At 49.9% G+C, this 17,404-nt stretch overlaps 1 protein-coding gene across 1 annotated transcript in view; it reads right to left on the bottom strand.

Moving 5' to 3' along the window:
* SEPTIN9 (septin 9) overlaps positions 1-17,404 on the bottom strand; it is a 198,502-nt gene that overhangs the window by 162,446 nt on the left and 18,652 nt on the right. Inside the window, exon 2 of the mRNA XM_075014837.1 lies at positions 16,057-16,110. Coding sequence (XP_074870938.1) covers positions 16,057-16,110 — 54 coding nt within the window. The remainder of the gene's footprint in view (positions 1-16,056; positions 16,111-17,404) is intronic.

Raw genomic sequence — 17,404 nt, 5'->3', positions numbered from 1 at the left:
TAGGGAAAAGGTTAGTAAATTAGAGAACACTAGAACTGGAAGGGACCTCAAGAGGTCATTGCATCCAATCCCTGGCCTCACAGCAGAACTAGGCACCATCTAGAAACAGATGTCTGTCTAACCTGCTCTCAAGTATCTCCTGTGATGGAGATTCCACAACCTCCCTAGGTACTTTATTCCAGTGCTTAACCACCTTGGCAGTTAGAAAATGTTTCCTAATGTCCAACCTAAACTTCTCTTCCTGCAGTTTAAGCTCATTGCACCTTGTCCTACTCTCAGAGGTTAAGGAGAATAATTTTTGCCTCCTCCTTGAAAACATGATCTTGTGATGGGACTTCCCATTGACACCTTTCTTTTAGGCAGCTACAGCAGCTTTCTGATCAGTGATCCTGATGCTAAGTGCTCGGAAAGGATGGGTGTTGCCAGTCGCATGGGTTAGGTCCCACTCCGACATCAAATGGAGCTCCACTTACGAGGGCTGTGCACCATACTGAACACAAGATGCGGATCTCAAAATTAATGGTTTCTGCATCCCATTTTGAACCCAAGAAAACTGCCCCTCCGCCCCCCCTTTTTTTTTTTTTTTCCAGGGGAAAAATTGACATTGGGAACTTTTTAATGTCAGCATAACATTGACCACCCTGGGAATTCTCTCTCCTTCTGAGAAATTGCTCATTATGCAAATATTTCATGAAAGATAAAAATCAGTGAGGAGAGGAGGGGGAATGAGAAGTACCCCAGAACCAAATGTCAACAGGCTTTTATTAAAGCCTTACTATTGCTGTGTCTTCTCCCGAGGGAGACTAGGAAAGTGTAGGAGAAGTCTAAGGTGTTAAGGATTGGCAGCTCTGCTAGAGGTTTATCTGACTGATGACTTTCTTGTGCCTGGACTTTTTAAACATTAAAAAAAATCTGGTTACAAAATAAAAGTGAAGTCACAAGGCCATGTCACAGGGCCAATAATAGAGCTACCAAAACCAAAAAGCAGTCAGGCAGCACTTTAAAGACTACAAAAATAAATGATTTAAATCAGTCTTTAAAGTGCTACATGACTGCTTTTTGGTTTTGGTAGGATACAGACTAACAAGGCTCTCGCTGTGTCACAATAATAGAACTGTGTGAGAAGGCACGTTAGGAGCTGCCTGTAGGAAAGAGCTATTGACCATTTTAAAAATAGCCTCCAGTTCCCTTTGGGGCTGGGTGCTTAAATAAATAGTAACCTTGATCTTCCAGCTTCCTGTGAGCTTGCTGAGGCAGGCAGAGGTGAGGAACAGTGCATGGCTTTCATACCTTAGACTTTGCCCTTCCCGCCCCCAGCCTGTTTACTAGTTATGACGGTCTGCAGACAAAGAGGCATTTCTCTCCAGTGCGGCTGTGACACTGCATCTCCCTAGTTTTATGGAAATGTGTTTTTCAATATGAATACACATAACTTGAATATTCTCTATGAAAAAGGGGACATGTGACCTACCACTGAAAAACTTGTTATCCCCTGAATGGGTATATTCTATTTGCGGGCACCTATCATTCTTGTGTGTGATGTTAGAAATGTGTTTATTAAGCTAGGTCTTCTAGTGAAACTTGAGGACCATTAGTGGTACTTAAGTAACTTAGCAACCTGGTGCTCAAGACAAAGATCTGTAGAGTCTTGTTTCTCCTGTAAGCCTAACCTATGTTTGAGCCTACAAAGACATGTGACCTTGCCCTCTAGTACTGGACTCCATCTTGTTCACACAGGTGGAGAGAACTGAACAAAGACCTTTCACCCTGGAGAAATTCTGTATCAGGAGTGAGAAGCAAACAAAGATCATCAAGAGCTGGCTTCACAGACTGCTGCCCACCCCGAGGGGCTACATGAAAACACCTAGAAACAAAAGAACTCTTAGGAAAGGGGTAGCGAGAAGCTGCTAGACCGAAGTCAGGAAGAGGAGGAAAAAAAAAAAAAAAAAAAAAAAAAAAATCAGCCCTGGCCTTAGAAGGACTTTACCCAAAATAAGAACTGGAGTAAAAAAATTGATTTGTAATAGCTTCTGTTAGTGCTTTAGGATTAGCTAGCATGCTGGGTTTTATTTTGCTCAGTAACTTACTTTGATCTGTTTCTTATTACTTGCAGCCACTTACATCCTACTTTTTCTATTCAATAAAATCACTTTTTCTCTTATCAGATGAATATCAGGGGGGTAGCTGTGTTCGCCTGTACCTGTAAAAATAATGAGAAGTCCTGCGGCACCTCACAGACTAACAGATTTTTTTGGAGGATAAGTTTTCGTGGGCAAAGACCCGCTTCATCAGCTGTAGGGCTCTGGAATACCAGAAATTGGGTGAAATTCAACAGTGTGAAGTGCATTGCCACACAGTTAGGGTCAACACGAATCCCTGCCACGAGTTGGGGGACTTATCACTTGGATGGGCCAGGGCTGGAGAGGGACATGGATCTCTCACAGGATGATGCGGAGATTCAGGGAAAAAAGGCAAACGCAATCCTAGGATGCGTCAGATGAGGCACTTCCAGGAGAGAGAGAGAGAGAGAGAGTGCGCGAGAATGAGAATGTACAAGGCAGTGGGGAATACTGTGGGCAGTTCCGGTCACCCACGTGATGAAAGAAAGGCAAATTCCCATGGGAATGAATCCAGAGCAGAGCCACAAGGATGATCGGGGAAGAAAGGGTCTGCTTTATGAGAGACTAGAAGAGCTTGGCTTGGCTGATGGGGATGTGGCTCGTCTCCACCGACACTTTTTTTTTTTTTTGAGGGCATAGGGTGTTGTTGGTGAGGAAGCACACAGAGGGCATCAGCCATGTGACTGCCCCTCAAGTGACTCCATCCCATGCCCCTTCTAGCCTGGGGCAGGGCCAGGACAATGCCTTTCTGCCCCAGGCCCTGCTTCTTCCTGCCTGTCTTCACCTCTGTCCTGCCTCTTAGCCTTCTGCTCCCTATGCTCCACTCTAGACCTGCTCTACCTGCACCACCCCACCTCGTCTCCTAAGTCCCCTCCCCTAGGAGGACTCTTGGGGGGCCTGGCACCGGCAGAAGGGTCGGGCCCCCCCTACTCACTCTTGGTGGCAGTGGGAGAGCAATGACACAGCTGTAGCTCACTCTGATCTCTCTGCTCCCAGCCCCATTACTCTGCTTCCCACCAGTGAGCACGAAGGACAGTTCCACGCACTCACGAGTGACGTAGCTGGGAGCGGCGAGAGCAGAACGACATTGCTCTGCTTCCCTCTACCAGTGCTGGCAAGCGCTGAGAGGCCTGATCCCTGCTGCCAGCACCAACACCCCTGCATCACCTATTGGCTCTAGCCCCTTGCCTTTCCTGCCTGCAGCATTTGGGGGCATCACATGCCCCCTGCCCCCCACACTCCTGGGCAGGAAAAGAACCATGGAGGGTGAAATGCTCTTTAACCTAAAGAACAACATTAGGACAAAATAAGTGAGCTATGAATAAACTCAGACTGGCAATGAGAAGGTTTCTAACCAGCACAGGAATGAGGTTCTGTAACAACCATCTAAAAGGGGTTAAGGGAGCAAACAACAAGACTAGTTTTAAGTGAGAGCTAGACAAGTTTACGAGTCCGATGGTCTGACGGGGTTGCTTGTGAGGGTAGAGGACAAGGCCTGGCACCTTGGGGAGGTCCCTTCCAGCTTGTCCTATGTTGCTAGAATCTCACGTGTCAGGGCTTCACAGTGTCTAGGAGCATCTTCCGTCACCTTCTGTTTTGTTTGTTTGTAATCTCCTTCCCCTGAAGCATCAGAGAACAAATTCAGAGATGGCTGCCCATGGGAATGGGACATTAGATGGAGAAGACCAAGGCTCGGAGTGGTATTTTCTCTCACTTGCTCAGTCTTTCACTCATCACCATAGGGCAGTATGGGAAGACAATTTTCCCCAGGTCAGATCTGCAGTTTGTGGTGTGGGTCTCTTACTGGTGTAATGCACTTAATCATTTCCCTGGCATTAAGGGAGGAACAAATAATTAAATCTCCTTCCAACTTGTTACTTTGATCTCCTTTAGCATGTGGTTGCTAGGAGGTGCTGGTGGTCCAGGATGAGCAGCGGGGTCAGAGTAAATGAGCTGGTTGCCCCTTGTGCCTATCAACTCTAGCCTTGAACTAGTAGGCGGGGAGGCAGTGAAAGGAGGTGAGGGCAGAAGGCAGAGTAGCTGTGGATGAATGCGTTTGAGCCAAACTATGGGCAACAGACCATGTCTGGCTGTAGCAACACAAATTCAGGTCTAGCATGATCCATTACACAAGGGCTGAATCTGGACCCATGGAGACATTGCATTAGATCAGCCTCCAATGTGCCAAGAACCCCCTTCTCACATGAATAATTTGGCATCTCCTTGGCAATAGGCAGGCTGAGGACACCCTTCCTGGAATTCCACCTCTCCTTTGAAAGGTGCCATCGCTAGATGCTGCTGAAACATCCCTGCTAGAGAAGACTTAATCCTAGGGCATCTAAACAGGCTTCTGAAGAGCAGATTACTCCAGGGCCCATGTATTCATAATACAGATGAACACTGAGGGACGAGGACACCAGTTATCCCCACTAGGCCTCGACCAGTGGTATTTTTGTGCACGTACTTGCCCAGCAGCTCCAGCTATGGGATTAGCTGCAGGGCGGGAGCCAGTTCTTTTCACACAAGGGAGGCTGGTCGTGACATTCACCCTTCCCCAACCCCTTCCAGTCAGACACGCTGAACCCCACGCTGCTGGCAGTAGCCTCAGGATGACAAACATTCCCAGCATCTGATGAATAAAGCGGGTCTTGGCCCACAGAAGCTGATGCTCCAAAATATGTTAGTCTATAAAGGTGCCACAGGACTTCTTGTTGTTCTCAAAAATTTCTCAGCACTGTTTGCCAAGTGTGGTTATTTCCCTCCCAGGCTTTAATCTAACCCCTCCCAGGCCACTGAAAGGCCTCCTCAAGGATGGAACTCACAGCCCTGGACTTCCAAGGCCAATGCCAGCTTATTTTCAGGACAGGGCATATTTATGTGAAATAGGAAAAAAAAACACAACTGTTTACATTCCCTCAGCTCTTACAAGCACCCCTGGGAGAGGAGCTTATTGTCAGCTGTGGCAGGTGGTAGGGAAGGGAAGGAACATTTTCATGGCAGCCTCTTGTTAAGTCTTAGCAGCCTGTCACTTCATATCCCCTGGCCCAATGGAACATTTATTTAATGCACGAGCAGAGCAGACTCAACTTTACTTCCTGGTGTTAGCAGTGTGTGTCTCTTTAAGAAGAGCGGTGGATTAGAACTCTTTCCGCGCCCCCCAGTCTCCCTACAAACGGCAGGAAATCCCCAGCACATCCTCTCCAGCATTTCTGCTCACCCTTCAGAATGAATGCGCTGATTTATTAACAGTTGCTGGCAATGCAGGAAGAAAGGAGAGGCCAAACAACTCGAATCAGGGCCTCATGGGAGCCGGTTTCAGTCCCCCTGCAGCGTGAACTCTACTAATTCATTCCTGATCAGCTTCCCCTCCTCACACCCAGCCTGAGCACCAGCTGGGACCATCTTCTGAGTCCTAACCCATCTCCTCCTCCACACCTCCCACCCAGCTCATCACTCAACCATCTGAAGGGCTGGGATGCTGCCCCGGCCCCTATGGCTGATAGGGAAAACCGCTGTCCTGCTTTTGTTTGCACTTAGTCTCTGCTGTAGGAGGCTCTAGCTGCTGGGATCTGTGCTCTCCTCACCTGGTCAGGGCATTGCAAAGAGTACAGACGAAGGCCCCCAGAGAGCTACTAGCCTAACCCTGAACTGAGCATTACCCTAACTCTTAAGCAAGGAAAGCAGCTGATTGCACCTGGGCTTTGCATACTGTATGGTTTCCAATTCATTCCAAATACAATTCAAGGACCCAGCTCTGACTTAAGGCCCTTCTTAATAAGGCACAGCCTTGCCTGGTTTGGTAACTACACCCTTTCTGTAGCCCAGCAGTGTCCCTGTGAAATGTACAAGTACCGAGGAAGTGGGTCTGCCCTGCAGAAGCTCATCACCTAATAAATTATTTTGTTAGTCTGTAAAGTATCGCAAGAGATAGCAAGCAGGGAGCACACCCAGCCACCTGGCTTTACTGCTGCCACAACACTGTGAGTAGCCAGACCCCTGTGATCGATGTATTCTGATCGGTGATCGGTTTAGGCCAACTGTCACCATGGGTCAGATGCTCAGCTGATGCAAATTCAAGGTGCTCTGCTGAGGTCAACAGAGTTAGCCTCATTTACAGAAAAAAGCTGGGGGTCTGGCCTGGTGAGATCTCAGTTTTTCCACTTCTTACAACAGCAGCTTTCTGGGGGAGGGATGTCCCTCCCCCCCACAGGCCCCAAGAGACACTGCTGAGAGGTGCTCAGGGCCTCGTGGGCCTTCCCATCTCTTAGCCGGCATGGACACTTGCAGCTATTTGTCCCTGCTGCTTCATGCCACTACTTCCTTACAAGGGCCCATATTGGGTGCCTAGGAAACACCATAAAAGAGCCTTCACCATGGCTAATAGGGAAGGATAAAATTACACTGTCTCAAGGGAGCCTCTGGGTCATCTCAGTGGCCTTGTGGATCCTGCTAGCAGGAGAGACTGACCCATTAGCTAGGAACGATGCTTCAAAAGCCAAGATGGGTGGGCAATGCTAAGGCTCTGGCAGGCCTGGGCAGTCCTCAGCTCGTTCTGCCTGTTTAGGCACAAGAAATTTGGCTGGAAAAAATTCAGCTGAGCGGGGCCGAGTCAGATGTTTTTTGCTACCTGATCTGCCTCGGCCCCCACAGGAATGATTTTCATGGTTCCCAGAAATCCATCCATAGCCCTGAGTGTCCCACAGCTCACTGTCAACCATCTACAGGGGCTGGTCCCCGCTGCCATTGCAGAGTAAGCAGCAAAAGTCATCCAGCCAGGACTATCAGGATATGAAGAGAGCAGCCACATCCCTGTCTCTTCTGCAGCCCTGCTCAGAGGACAAATATGGAGGTGGGTGAATGGGTGCTCTGTGCCTAAGGTACAATTAAGGGTTTCAATAAGCACTAGATGGAAGCCAGAGGTTCCTGCATTGGAGGCCTGCGGCGTGCCTGTGGTATACAGCCAGCAGCATTTTGTCAAGCAAGCCCAAGCCCTGGAAACTGCCACTTATCCTTGCCTGACAGCAGGACATGGGACTGCCGAGGAGAGCAGAGACTGCTGGGAGCCAGGCGGCGGCTCTCTCAGCCACCAGCCCTTGAGCAAAGTTTGCAAGCTGCCATTGCGGAGCAGGTGAAGAGCAGCAGGAGGAAGGAAGCCCCAGACAGAGAGAGAAGTGAGGCTTGCTCACTGGCCACGAGCCAAGCTTCCCTCCGACTGACGCCAGCCTGCTCTCTCCCAGCACCCGATTTCCCCTCCCAGGTAGTCAAGGCATTCCTGTGAAGAGATGGGGGTGGGGGAGAATCATGCTCTATCCCTCTGTGCAAGCATGCCTGCACCCTCCTTCCCAGCCCGGGGCTTATTTCAGCAGTACCTGTCCACGCCCTGGCTGGCTGTATTTCACCTCTTCTCCTCCGGACCCAGGAGATGCCACCTGCAGCCTCGCTCTCTGCTTAGCTCCCGCAAGTGAGAGAAGCAGTCTGGGGCGCTTTCAGGCTGGCTAAACACTTTCTACCAGTGCCTCCCCTCAAGGTTGTTGTGTTCCTGGCTGGATACATGTTGGTGCTGGGAGGGTTGATAACGCCTCTGTGTGTGTGTCTCTCTGAGGCACAGTGTTCAGTTTAAGGGGGACTTTTGTTTTGCCTTTGCAATGGAATGAGACTAGCAAACCAAACCAGACAAAGCTGAATTCCATGGTGACTTTCTCTGCACCCACTGCCCCACCCAGCCCGGCAGCAGCAGATTGCCACATTCCCTTGACAAGGCTACAGCCTGAGGAGCTTTCTCCAGAGGCTGGCTGAGACAGAGACCATAAAGCACCTGATTCACAGCCTGTCCAAAGGCAACAACAGGAAGTCCTGTGGCACCTTATAGACTAACAGATATTTTGGAGCGTAAGCTTTTGTGGGCAAAGACCCACTTCAGCAGATACATGAGTGTATTTCTGTCATGCTTTGAGGCCTCAACCCTGATCAGGGCCCTGTTTTACGAAGCCCTTACCAACACAGAGCCCCTGCTCCAACATGCATGCTCTAAAGCGGCAGTTCCCACCCTTCACAGGAACACAGCACACTGCAAGGGGGACGCGCAATTCCACAGCACACCCACTTGTTTTCAGCTGAATGGACTGATCATTAACATCACCTTGACTTACACTTACTGTGGTTACGGTTTTACTAGAGGTTTGCAGCGCAGTAGTGCATACGACCAGCTAAACAAGGATTAAATGCATTCGTGTTTCAAATCCACCACAGAACACACCGTCTTAGACAGTGAGCACAGACGCGTTTTCGAGTCTGCTCAGCCCTGTGCTCGGGCCGTCGAGTAAACAAGAAACCACCGAAAGCAGCTCTCCACCCAGCCAGCCCTTTGGAGCCAGGATGCAGCATTTAAATGGTGCCCAGCTCCAAAAGGCTCCTGCCTGCCCTCTTTCCCCCTTGGCACAGCCAGGACTGGGGCGGGCTCCCTGCCAGCTCATTCAGGCTGGGAAGCAGCATTTCAGCTGGCTCCCAGTGTGAACAGGGTCCCGCAGGGTCAGCATTTCCCCTCACGGCACACTTGGACCGTTCTCGTGGCCCACCAGTGTGCTGCAGCAGAGTGCTGGAAAACCACCGCTCTCAACAGCTAAGACAGCTGACGGGAACATGAAAGAAAACCTCTCCCCCCCGAGGTCGGTACTGCTGCTCCCCAAGTCAGCGAATTGAATGCTTGTGAGGGTGGGAGGCCGGGTTCAGCAGCTCACTTCCAGTTTCTATACTCTTCCTAAAAGTGCATGCTTCGGGGTGTCTGCAAGCCCCAGCATCTGTCAGGCAGGGGTCCCCACCTCCTCCAAAATCACTACCATAATTTTCTAAGATTGCCTGAGGGACAGCCCTGGCTGGAGATGGGACACAAGGCTCAGGGATGGTGCTGTGTATTACTGCTCTCACAGGCTGGCTGTTGCTCACATGCTGGGTCTTACCGCTCACCCAGGACAAAAGCCTTGCCTGCCCTCAGCATGGCCGTGACTTCGGGTTTTTTCCACCATCTCTGCAGCATGAGGATGCAGGTCACTTGCCAGCGTTATCTGGGGGTATTTCACCTGATCATTGCTCTGCCGTTGCAGAGGCTCAGGCGCCGGTGCAGCTACTCCCATGCTCTGCCTGTGGCATGTCACAGTTTAGTCACCAGAGTGCAACAGCCTACTGGACTCATTTCAGTTGCTGGACTGGGTGCGTGAGTGCCGGGGGACGTTGGCGGCTAGCGAGGCGCCGTGCAGATAGCCCAACGATTTCTCCTGGCCTCACGCTCTGTGGCCTGGCCTCCAGCCCTCCCTTGGACGCAGCAGCAAAGGAGTTAAGAGCTAGTTGTTAAATCCTGGTTGACTTGAATGTGTTCCTAGATGAGGTCATTTGAGTTTCCTGGGGCAGTCTCTGTTCCCTTTTGTTTTGTGCCTCAGACAGGCTGCCCCAGCTGCGCGCAGCCCTCTGCCATAGAGCACCCACACGTGCGTGCATTACTCACTCCTTTTAAGTGCTCGTGCCAGGCTGGCATTTGAAATGCATCTTCTTTGTGTGCCAAACGGTGCGGAAGAGGATGTGGGGATGGAAAGCAAAGGCTGAAGCTGTGTCATTTGGCGGCAGCTGTGCCCCCAATCACAGGGCCACCTTTGGCCCCACTCTGACCCACAGGCGTGGGTGGGAGGGGTCGGTACTGCTGCTCCTCAAGTCCAGTGCTGCCGAGTTTGCCCCCTGCCAATAACACAGACCACGAGTCACGTATATTCAGCTACAGGCGCCACCAACATACCTGTTGGAACGCAGGCAGCGAGGGCCTCAGCATCCCCAACTGCATTAGAGATCTTTTCCTGAAGGATCTCACAGAAAGGGAGGCTGAATTTACAAGGGGGTTAATCGTTGCCTGGGGTTAGGCCACTGGCTTCTATGGGGTTATGCCCCAACGAATTTGCTCCCATATCTGTAGTGCATTTTGAGTCGGAGTGGATAGCCTTGCAGAAGTGCCAGCCTTGGTTATGCTTCCACTGTGTCACGACCTCCCTTAGGAGGGGTCACGCTTCCAGCAAATGGGAAGTGAGGCCTGCTCTATTCTCGCAAGGTGCGTCAGCAAACTCTTAGTGCAGACAGTTTATGCCAGTAAAGGTCCTTTTAACAGTATTGCTTATCCCAATTCCCCTGAGCAAGACAGCTATACCCGCAGAAGGATCTTGCCACTAGAACAGTGGCTGCACTCGGGCTTCTCTTAGCATGGCTAGGTCAGCAAAACACTGAAATAAAGAAATAAAACCCCTCCTCTAACTGACCTAGTTATGGCAACAAAGTGCCCCACATAGACCAGGCCCGAGCACAAAAAGGCTACCCAGCAGGCGCCTTGAAAAGAACATCACCCAACGAGACACCTTGAGGAAGCTGGTGAACCGTGTTCTAGAGACAAGGACTGGACGTTTACTGAGCTGGTTTTTAGATTTGCAGGCAAAATGTTTTCTTCCTCTGTAATTCCAGTCCCTAAAGCCATATAACAACAGCAGCTCTGATAAGGAGTTGCCATGCTGGGGCTACACTGCCAGGCGAGTCCTTGTTCAAAGACGGATGAAAACTCTCCCCTCCACTGCCCCACAGATTCTCTGGAAACAAGAAACATCTTAATGAAGCAGGAAAGGGTTGTGGTGTTCTAGTGTTTTCATCCACCAAAGCTTCCCCTGGAACCTGGGCATTTTTTCAAACACGTGAGAATAGGGATGGATTCTGCTGCCTAGGTCAGCGTCAGGTGGACAGGAGCTGTGAACCTCCCGACAGCTCTGAGCCCTGATCAGCCTCATCGTTTCCTGTTCATGCACACCGGAGTCCCTCTCAGCTATACCAATGTTGTGGTGAATGGGATTTCACAGTGTCTGCTCCAGTTTTGATAGAGAACAGCCACCTTTTATTTTGTCACCAGCATCTCTTCACCAGGTCTTTTGAACTACAGTGCTGTGAAGGCCTCTACTCATGAGATTCCATCCCACACACTTTGTCCCTTAACCCATCTAGAGCAAGGGGCGAATAAAGGGCACAAGTAAATCCAAGAGTAACAGGACCTGGGGCACGGCGCTTCTGACCTTGCATCTGGTAGGATCATTTTGAAAGTAGGAGACAAATCTCTTGGATGAAGGTGAAAACATTGAGAAGTCCTGTGGAACCTTGTAGATGAACAAATGAAGGTTTTCATGTTGTCAGTGAGTGGCCCTTTAACACAACCCAGCTCGCAGGGCCTGAGCTTTGTGCTTCTCTAAAATTATGCATTGCACTTCCAAGTAGCCTCAAGATAAACTGCCGCCTAAGTGCTGATGGTGCAAAACTAGGGACATTGTTGGTTTGCTGCCTCTCACTCAGTGTGAAGAGTTGTCCCTCTGTGGTATTGCAGCTGGCTCTGGGGTAATGCCTCCGTTGGTCTGGTGGGCTGGAAGTTAACTAGCCATACAGCGAGAGAGAGAACAAAGCAAGGAAGCCTGAAATACCTCTTCCTCTCTTACCCTGCTTCTTATCACCTGATGCAGAAACAGATCTAATGAAGAGTAATTTCCCTGCACCAGATTCAAAGAAGACTTCCTCCTCCTTAGGGCTGGCCTGCTCACAAAAAGTACATTATACCCGCACACCAATCTACACTTGCGCCAGCATCCCACGAGAAGCGTTCTTTCCTCCGGACAAAAGCCAGAGAGCAGCCTGGAAGGAAACCAAGTACAGAAATCTGCTTGCTTCTGGGAGGAAAAATGATGTTCCCATGATGCAGACTCTCCACCCAGCTGCTCTGGGACTGTTCCCGGATATGCCAAGTAACACACTCCTGCCCGGCTGGCAAAGGTCAGCAAACATTTCATTCCCTCGCATTCATCAGGTCTGAATCTTCAGAAGGTTCAGCAGAGGAAGCCTCTTTAAGAAACCGCTTTCAGTGCTGCAGAAATGACAGTGGAGGTACCAAAAATAGGCCAAGTGGGCATGTTAGGGTGGGAGCTAGAGTTTGCCATGAACTTCTGATCTCGGGCTTCTGCCCTCCTTCCCCCGTTCCCAGGATCCACTGCTCCTAGGGAGGAGCAGCTCATTTCTAGCTGCATGTTCAGCACAGACCCCAAACCTCCCGCATTACTCAACCTGATGGATTGTATTCCCCTGGTTAATTGTTGGGTGACATTGCCAACCCTAGACATTTGTGTGTCCTCTGCAGGGGCTCCTCCACTCCTTGTGGAGCAGCTGCAGTGGTCACAAAGAACTGAAACTCAGCAGTCAGCTTTGTTATTCATCCTTCCTGAGCTGGGCAGGGAAGAGAGGTCACACATTCCCAAATGAGCTGAATTTGGGGTTTTTTGGAGGGAGGGAGAAATCGCAGCATGTGACTGGGCAGAGTGCGAGGGGGCCACCTAGGCGAGTAGTCATCACTTATTTACCTCCATCCCACCTCTGAATGGGCTTTGATGGCTCCAGCTCTGTAGCTGTGGCACCTCTACCTGGGATACTTATATGACCCCATCACCATGGTCTCCGAGTGCTTCAAACACTTCTGTGTATTTATCCTCACAACCCTGCTGTGAGGCAGGGCGGTGCTCTTATCTCCAGGCTGCAGGTCAGGAACGGAGAGAAGTTGCTTGCTCAAGGTCACATAGGAAGGGCATTGCAGAGCAGGGAACTAAGGCCAGGTCTCTCCTAAGACCCATCATTAGTACCCTAATCACTGGACCAGTCGGAGGGGCTGGCCTGCTTGTAGATGACTGGCCATGGAAAGGGACTGGCACCAGGAGGAGAAAGGATGAGCATGGGCTAACAGGGCCAGAGTTTCAAGACAACCCTAGGCCAGGTCTTTATAGGCTCAGCTCACACTGCTTATGGCCAGAACTAGGGTGCGATGGCAGCGGGAAGGCATCTTAGGGCAGCAAAGAATCAAACACTGCCCCTGACTGAGCCAAAGTTATAAGGGAAAACACTGGGTTAGTCTTACTTTGGGCAGGGCCTGGACTCCATGACCTCCTGATGTCTCTTCCAGCCCTAGGATACTATGACCATAATCCTCCCAATTATAAGTGCTCTGACATGCAGGGCAAGAGGGTGGAGAGAGGACATTTGGCCCTGAAGTGAGGGGAACCAGAGCTGCAGTTACACAGAGCTACAAATAATTGACTGTGACATAATGGAGTAGCTCAGCACTTTGGTTTAAGATTCAGTGTGAAAAAGCTTTTTAAAATAAAAGAAGGACTCGCACCAGAAAAGGGGGAAAATACACAGAGTGTGAAGAAACTAAGCTAAAGCAAATATTCTGCATCTTTCAGATGAGCATCTCTGCACTCCAGTTACCCTGGGACTTGTACGAGATACCCTGACTTTAGATATAGCTGTGTTAGGACATTCCACACTAGCCCTTAAAAGCTATGAAACATTTCACTATTGGCCAGGAATTTGAAGCCATTTTTCCCCAAAGCGAAGGTTCAGAACATGAATCCCTATCACCCAGGCTAATACCGCTTCCCATTCCCCAAGTCTACAAAGAGAAATGGAGATTTCAAAGGGATCTTCAGAGCTCAGCAGCCTTGTGACTCTAGATTAGAGTAGACCCTTGATTTACACGAGTTATGTTTCTGGGCAACCCTATGTAAGTCAAATTTTGTGTAAGTTGGGACTGGATGGGAGAGGGGAAGCATTAAACAGCAATAATTGCAGACCTGCCAGCAGGAATTTTGCTGGATAAAGGACATCATCATTTGGCAAACAGTGGCACAGTTTCTAATTTGCTTTCTCTCTCCCTGGATTAATGTGCCTGTAATAGACTGAAAAGGAAGCTTTGGGGAAAGGTTTCCCAACAGCATTTGCAGGAGCACACATCTGCTCGCATAAAATCCTGGCTGGGAACATGTACTCTGAGCAGGGCATCCTAGTGTTACTCATAATCCTGTGAATTCCCAGCACATGAAACTCCTATAGATGCCAGTGGGAGTTCTCATGAGACACACTCCAGCCACATCACTATCGGAGGAAGGGTTGTTTTCTGCAGCTGGGGCGTCCAGGTCTGGAAGCAACTGCATAAAGGTCCCACAACAGTGTGAAAAATCAGAACATGGTGGGAGATAATAGGTACCTATATGAAAGGAAGCCCTGAGTATTGGGACTGTCTCTGGAAAATCAGGACAACAGATGACCCTATTTCAAGGAGCCACAGCCCTGCCAGCCACTAGAAAGGAGACACTGGATAGAGGCACCTGTGGATATTTGTCAGAACCCTTCGTTCATACCTCTGATCTTCCCTCCCAGCCTCCTTTTGGACCCTGTGATCTGTTTCTCTGTGATCCAGCTGGGCCTTTCATTCTAGGTGGGCTTTGGCCCTCTGCGCTGCCTGGACAGAAATAGATCCATCCCTGCTCCAGACTCCTGTGCACTCACTGCATTGAGCATCTTTCTGCTGGGGACTCCTGCAACATCCCCCATACTAGGTGGGCCCCCTTCTGCTCTTCCCACTAGTTTCCATTGCTAAGACCTGGACATGTAGGATGACTGGGACTCCTAGGCTAACATGATGCCATCTCAGATATAGTCTCCCAACTAGCGCGGTCTTCTAGGGACAGCTGTGCCCTAGGCAGCCTTCAGGTGGGCCTAAACTGCACCAGGAGCCAAGCTGGCTCTAGGCAATCCCATGTCAGACTAGCTCTTAAGCCTTAAACGTCTATGACTAACTTCAAATCATAGAATCCTAGGGCTGGATAGGACCTCCAGAGGTCACCAAGTCCAGCCCCCTGCCTAAAGCGGGACCAACCCCAACTAAATCATCCCAGCCAGGACTTTGTCAAGCTGGGATGTAAAAACCTCCAGGAATGGAGATTCTACCACCTCAGAGTGAAATAGTTGTTCTTAATATCCAACCTAGACCTCCGCCACTGTAACTTGAGACCATTGTTCCTTGTCTTGCCATCCATCACTACTGAGAACAGACTCTCTCCATCTTTTTTATAACCTCCCCCCCCAGCAGGAAGTTGAAGGCTGCTATCAAATCGCCCCTCACTCTTCTCTTCTGCAAACTAAATACACCCAAGTCCCTCAGTCTCTCCTCATAGGTCATGTACTCCAGCCCCCTAATCATATGGGTTGCCCTCCACTGAACCCACTCCAATGTATCCACAGCCTTTCTAGGTGGGGGCGGGGGGCGGGACCCAGAATCATAGAATCACAGAACACTAGAACTGGAGGGGACCTCAAGAAGTGGATGCAATACTCTAGAAGTGGACCTCCTGTATCTCCTAGGCCTAAAGTCCAAGCTACCCTCAAACATTTTCCTTCTTGATCAATAATTCCCTCCTGAGTCTTGGCTGAGCTCACACAATAATCAGAAAAATTATAAAGCTCCGCACATACAATACAGACGGCACTTCCAAACAAGTGTGGCTCAAATTCCAGAGGGACAAGAAAGCCACACAGTAACAAGTCTGGGAAGAACCTGTTTAAAGAGAAATCCTCCCAGCTGTATCCTCCTGAATGGCAAACAGCTTAAATCACGTCAAGCTGCAATTAAGAACATCATTTTCTGCTCAAGCGCATACAATCCATAAATCTCCATGTGCAATAAAAAAAGTAATGGCTAAGGTGAGTGAGAGCAAGCCATTAATTACCAGAACTGTAATTCAGCATCAGGGCACTCTCACATTCTGCTCACTAGCGTCAGACCCTTGACTTGGTGCGTGGCTGTCTGATTATTCTTTCCCGATCCATCATTCGCTAGGTAATTCATCTCTAAATCTACAGTGTAGAGAACAGGATATGGCACCGTTCCTCTGCTTTTATTAACAGGTAGCTTTCTCCTCCAGCAGCACTTGCTATTTGACAAAAGGCAGAAGAGCTTCTCTCTGATAGTCAGAAGGCAAAACACAGGATAGGTGACCTTTCTACTGGAGGAGAACATCTCATGGAAATGGGTGTGAATGCCACTTACTTGGACTTGTGTCACCGAGTCGCCGTAGCCTCCCACTGGAGGTCCTGGTGATTCCTAGGCCAAAAAAAGTCACGTATTAGGTATATGCTAATTATTGTGAATCTGGCATGTCTCTAAACTGCGATTCCTGATCTGCTAACCCCCCCTTTTTCCTCTGGTGTCTGCTACAAGATCAAGAATGGGTATTTTGAATGGAGAAATACCTCACTAATAACCTCCAGCTTCCCCTGACATTTACAATGGCCGTTCACAGTGGCGGTTATGATTATTCTGCAGTCTCAGAAACTGCATACATATTTAAAGATCATAATGTTGCAGAAGAAAGTCCTAAAGCAATAGAGTGGGATAAAACACACCTTTCAGCCTAGGATTTTTTAAATATAGACAGTCACGCACAGCAGTGTTTTCTCCAGCAAAAAACAGACGTAGCCCTGGATCTTGCAGCTAAGCGACTTTTGCGAAAACATTCAAACACAACATTAGACCCAAATCAAACTCTGTGCTGGTGCATGTACACAGTGTGTGTGTGTGTGTGTGTGTGTGCGCGCAGAGTTCAGAGATGAAGAAAGGATGAAATATCCCGCCCACATCCTGGGACTGCCCAGAATCAGCATGACCTCCAGCCAGGTTGGATCAGCAGCAGTCTGTGTGCAGCACTGCAGACAGTTCCTGACCATATCACGTACCCATAGACGCGTTCCGTGCCAGGGACCCTAGTGAGTGGTACCCACTGCTAGTTCTCTGCCTCTCAGGGAGGGTCTCTCCACCCACTGTGTCAATGCAAAGAGGCCAGAGAGTCACATTGCATCCCTACTGGCATGGTGCTGAAATATTAAGCTGCCCTGTTGGGGACTGATGCTCAGCCTGAAGAAAGAGACCTGAATCTGAGGCCTGTTTGAATGAGTTAGGCTGTCCCAAGCAGCTGGTGCGAACCACCCACCTGCTGCTCAGACTGCGGCAGGGAGTGAGCTGCAGAGGAAGTAAACCCCATGCTGGAAGCAGAGATTTCACTTTAGAACAGAGTTCAGACCCCCTGCCAGCCCATGGGCTGTGCCTGGCTCCAGCTTGCCTGGATCTGGACAAGGCGGCTTGGGACTCCCCTCCCCAGCATCCGGCCCATGGTGGGGTGGGGAGCCCCAAGCCTCACAGGCCAGAGCCAGAGCCAGCTCACGGGCTCTGCCAGGGATGAGAGGTGGGAGAAAGTAGCTCCATAGGGCACCGCTGCTGCTCACTGCCTTTCCCCCAGCCAGGGAGTGGGGAGGCCTGCCTGGAGGTCTCAGCCCACCACTCCGAATGGTGCCTTGGAGTGGTGGGGGGAGGTCACAGAGCCATGTGCATCTGGGGGTGC

This window comes from Carettochelys insculpta, chromosome 20 (genome assembly GCF_033958435.1).
Source record: "Carettochelys insculpta isolate YL-2023 chromosome 20, ASM3395843v1, whole genome shotgun sequence".
NCBI classification, from domain to species: Eukaryota; Metazoa; Chordata; order Testudines; family Carettochelyidae; genus Carettochelys; species Carettochelys insculpta.
The sequence above is the reverse complement of the archived record's forward strand: the minus strand, read 5'-3'. Positions and strand labels throughout refer to the sequence as shown.